The 5,141-nt window shown below is 48.6% G+C and overlaps 1 protein-coding gene across 1 annotated transcript; it reads left to right on the plus strand.

The window, feature by feature from the left end:
* Positions 1-3,054: 3,054 nt before the first annotated feature.
* Positions 3,055-4,752, plus strand: VC83_03121 (uncharacterized protein; the record flags this gene model as incomplete). The annotated part of the gene is made up of 1 exon (XM_024466770.1): positions 3,055-4,752. Exon 1 carries the CDS (start codon positions 3,178-3,180, stop codon positions 4,750-4,752), a length of 1,575 nt encoding a protein of 524 aa, XP_024325359.1. The 5' UTR covers positions 3,055-3,177.
* Between the last annotated feature and the right edge of the window lie 389 nt (positions 4,753-5,141).

Consider the following 5,141-nt stretch of genomic DNA (forward strand, 5'->3'; position numbering starts at 1 on the left):
CCATTCCAGCAACTCAAGTCACGTGATCTCTATAACTCCGCTGGCACGGAAAAAGTGGGGGATGGGGGGGTTACAGCTTCTAATATCACATTAGCTTTTCAATTGAGGAAATTACCTGGCTTGTGCCACTCCTTCGGCTTTACAAAATCGAGTGGAGAGACCGGGTAAAGCCAGACTTAGAGACTGCTCTCTGTGTAGTCTTAGCCCGCCTTGCATATCCAGGGCGATAGTCAACTTGCGTTGATCTATTTGGCCGATCACCAGCATGGCTATCGACAGACTTTAATGACGTGGGATTGCCTATATCTCTTAATTACTTACCGGAACTTATGTGCTACCCGCCCTAGGGTTTGACTACCCTAAGATCATAGATCCCATTCAAACTTCTCATATTCGTATGTAATCCGGGCTTGTGGGCGTTGAGTTCTCTGTAGACACCGTGTATCCCACTGAGCCAAAAAGACTACAGTATTCCGGCGCCCGGAATACGCATAACACGCTTTATATACCACATGTACTATAACGGCGGCACCCCGTTACACATCGTAAGAGCCACTGATGGTATTAGCGGCGATGACTACGTCGAATAATCAAGACTGCTGCACCAATGGCAGCAGTAACCAACTCTAGCTCCTCAGTATCTGACATTCGACTATATTATTATAACTACCTCAATTTTCACGCAATATACTCGGTGTTCCACCCACTCGCTTCGATCGTAGGTGGAGACAGCAAGTTGTGCGTGCGACAGCAAGATGTGCGATACATAAAACGAAGAAAAAGACGCCTTATATAGCAACTATATAACTATATAATTAAAACATAAAATCAATAGAACTACTATCACTATTGCTACTGCCACTATTGCTACTACTATCACTTTGATCCTTACTATACCGTAAAATGATCACTTTTGATTTCAACCCTTCCTTCTTCCGCTCTGCTACCCGCTTCCTCTCAACCTTACGCTCTTCAATTTCGATTTTATGTGCTTGCACTTGTAGCTGCTTTACTACTTGGTCCGATTCCCTTGCTGCTCTTGCATCTACTTTTGCTTGCAACTTTGCTTCCTTCTCTTCCCACATTTTCCATGCATCTGATGCATATAACTGCCCTCCTTTCTGTAGTGATTTCCGTGCCCTTGCCTTTGCTGCCTTCTGCTCTACTGCACGTAGAGTCATAATATCTAGCTCGGTCTTATAGAGCTCTGCCCGGTGTAGAACAACTGTAGTTCCACGTGCAAATGATTGAAACCCTTCTCTTGAAGGCGATGAGAAAACTTCCTCTGCTCTCTTCTGCCAATGTTCAACCACTTGCACACTTTGCATAGTTGTTTTCAGTGTTGAGATAATATTATATGAAGCAAATGGCTCATAATCAGGTGTTTGATTCCGAGTCTCTTGTATCTTGTCAATTACAAGTGGAGGATTATATGGATATAGTCCTGCATTTATCCAACCAGATTCAATTGTACGGACAGTTAGAGATTGCCGTCGGATTTGCGGAAGGTCTGAAAGGAACGTACGTAGCTTATACTCATAGTCGTAGCTACGTACTGCTTGATCAAGTGCCTTTTGATGAAAGTGTTTGCACTGCTTAAAAACTGCTACATCAAGAGGTTGTAATAGATGTGTTGTATGAGCAGGAAGGCAGCAAATAACAATGTTATGCTCTTCTGCTAATGTAAGAAAGCGCTCTGTTTTATGAGAGTCATGGCCGTCAAGTAATAAGAGGCGAGTATCATCTGGTGCCATATGCTCTGCAGATAGTTGGATAAAATGCATAAGGTATTGGATTGCAATGTCGTCGTTTGAATACCCGCTCTCATTTACAATAATGAGAGCATTTGGCTCAAGGTCATCATTGTACCATGAATCCATATGAAGTTTGCCAGGGATAATGATAGCTTCTGCAAGTGCAGCACCACTTGCATTTACTGCCTCAATTACAGTAACAGAGAGCCGATTCTCAGGATTAATCAACAGTCCACTGCTTTACACCGATTGGTACAATAACAGCCGTAGACTTATAACACCCAATCATATAGCCTGTCTCATCAACATTCCATAAATTATATGGCTTAATGTTATGTTTTGTAATAAGGGCGTTATATGTGAGAAAGAATTCCTCAAACACCTCTTTCTTTTGTGCTTGCTTCCGATGTGTATTTATCGTACGATTAGGTCGTAAGTCTGCAACTGCCCGTAGTATCATAGATCGGTTGGCAGGGACCCCGCGCTCAAGTTGGTCGTATATGAATTGACAGACCGCAGTCTCTTGCGATTGAGATAAGACTCGATTGCTACCTCCGTGGGGTAATTGAGGAGACGTAGTACTCGTAATACGACGTCGGAGTGTCTCACGGTTGACATTGAATTTATTTGCAACCCAAGCAATTGTATATGTACTTGGTTGTTTTAAGAAGAACTGTTGGGCCTCATTAAGGCGAGCAATCATAGTAGGATCGTTATTTTGAGGCATTGTAGATACTACGTTATGAAGAATACTATTATTTTCTCTATATATCAAAATAGCGGTGTACGCACATCTTGCTGTCGCACGCACAACTTGCTGTCGCCACCTACGAGCGAAGCGAGTGGGTGGAACACCAAGTACTAGCTAGGTAGTAAAGATAAGTTATACTAAAGGTGGTGGGCAAATAGGGGGTAATCGATCTCTAACTTCTAGAATCCAGGGTAGGTACTTACCCCGCTTATCGTCCACCATACAAATTAGGCGGCAGTTACGAACCGCCTAAAGTATTTTTGGTGAAATATTAGATTTAAAGAAGTACCCACGCACTCCAGGCAAATCACCAAATCACCAAATCACCAAAATCACCAAAATCACGAGCCTCGATCGATTCGGTGCAATTTTTATATTGCCTAATTAGGGTATACGACAAGCACTAAACAAGGATTCAATTGCTCTAATACTAATATATTCTAGTACTACTCTAGCTTGGCTTGGCACCGCCAAAACAGGCAGTGTAAAACCGACAGCTGTAAATCACTGCTGAAACGCTGTCGACCGTGACTTCTTGCACCTGGACGTGACCCAGTCCGACTCCTAGCATCTGCTCAAGCTCTCGCCATATCCATCCACCATATAGCACATGGGACAATCACCACCTAGTCACCTCTATCACCACCACCAACTTCACCCTCACCACCCAACATGTCCCTCGGCCGCCTCCGCAACTTCCTCTCCGGCCACCGTGCCGACGCCTCCTCCCCCCCCCCCCACTTCCTCGTCTTCCGCTCCTCAAAACTCTTCATCATCCTCACCCTCTGCGCCGCCGTCTTCAGCGACATGTTCCTCTACGGCGTCATCGTGCCCGTCGTCCCCTTCGCCCTGACTGCGCGCGCTGGAGTCCCCGAGGGGGACGCCCAGCACTGGGTTAGCGTGCTGCTTGCCGTCTATGGCGCTGCGCTGCTTGTGTCGGCGCCGATTTCAGGGTGGTATGCGGATCGCACGAGTAGTCGGAGACTACCGCTGCTGTTTGGCCTCGTGGCGTTGACAGGGGCGACGGTGTTGCTTTGTCTTGCGAGGAGCGTGGCGCTGATGGTTGTTGGGCGGCTGCTGCAGGGGTGCGCGGCGGGTGTGGTCTGGACGGTTGGGATGGCGTTGATGGTTGATACGGTGGGGCAGAAGGATATTGGGCAGCTCCTGGGGTATGTTGGGATTTCGATGTCGGTGGGGATTATTGCTGCGCCGTTGGTTGGAGGGGTGGTGTACCAGCGGTGTGGGTACTATGCGGTTTATTATGTGTGTTTTGGACTGTTGGCGCTGGATATTGGAATGAGGTTGGCGTTGATTGAGAAGAAGATTGCGGCGCAGTGGGATGATGTGGTGGGTGTCAAGCCGGAAGCGAGTGTGGGCGAAACGACGACGGAAGAGGTGAGGGGGGAGGATGAGCAGGCCAAGGTGGTGAGGGAGAAGGATCTGGACGTTCCTGGCGGAACAAGTAGCACCGACGCCTCTACGACCAACGAAGCCGTTACGACCTCCTCTGGACCCCGCCCCCGCCATCCAATGCTCACCCTCCTCTCCTCGCGCCGCCTCCTCGCCGCCCTCTGGGCCTGCCTAATCCAAGCCTCCATCCTCACAGCCTTCGACTCCGTCCTCCCCCTCTTCGTTGCCCGCACCTTCTCCTGGTCCCCCACCGGTGCCGGTCTCATTTTCCTGCCCATCCTAATCCCCGGCTTCTTCGCGCCCCTCTTCGGCGCCATCGCCGACCGGTACGGTCCGCGATGGCTCGCTGTATCCGGGTTCTTGGGCGCGATTCCGTGTTTGGTGTTGTTGAGATTTGTGGATCATGATTCCACGAGACAGGTGGTGCTCCTGTGCGCGTTGTTGGCGCTTTTGGGGACCGCGCTGGCGGCGGTTATGCCCCCGCTGATGGCGGAGATTACGTATATCGTTGAGGCGAAGGAAGTGCGCAGCCCAGGCATATTCGGGGCGAAGGGGGCGTACGCGCAGGCGTATGGGCTGTTCGTTATGGCGTTTGCTGGAGGATGTCTAGTGGGACCGATTTGGGCGGGGTTTGTGGATAATAAGAGTGGGTGGGGGACGATGGGGTGGTCCTTAGCGATATTGAGTTTTGCGGGGGCGGTGCCGGTGTTTATTTGGGCGGGGGGGTTGGTTACGAGAAATAATGCGAAGACGGGGGCGGAGAGGGCGGCAGGTAAGAAGGAGGTTAAGGTAGATGATGGAGGGGAAGAAGGGGTGGTGGGGGAGGGGGCGAGGTGATGGAAGGGGTTGGATTGTAGATTTAGGATAATGTTTGGATATACATATACCATTGCTACTCTGGCATTGATGGGAGCTTTTTAGATAAAATAGAACCGCTCAATTATTTACAAATATAATTATGATAACTTCATAAAGAATTGTAGTTGTCGAAGCTGGTGTGTATTTCACATTTGAGACAGGGCGGAAGATTGTCCCCCCACTCGCAATGGCCACCTCCTATATGTCATGATATTGCGGCCCGTAAGTCATCATTCTAGATCATATGTTTAACCGTACTGACAATATTATAGGCTAGGATGGACGATAGTAAGTGATCAATGTCTCAAACAAGGACTTATCATAACATTTTATAGGCTTCTGAGATGGCAGTGGGCCGAAATCGTAAC

Source organism: Pseudogymnoascus destructans, assembly GCF_001641265.1.
Source record: "Pseudogymnoascus destructans isolate 20631-21 unplaced genomic scaffold scaffold_7, whole genome shotgun sequence".
NCBI classification, from domain to species: domain Eukaryota; kingdom Fungi; phylum Ascomycota; class Leotiomycetes; order Thelebolales; family Thelebolaceae; genus Pseudogymnoascus; species Pseudogymnoascus destructans.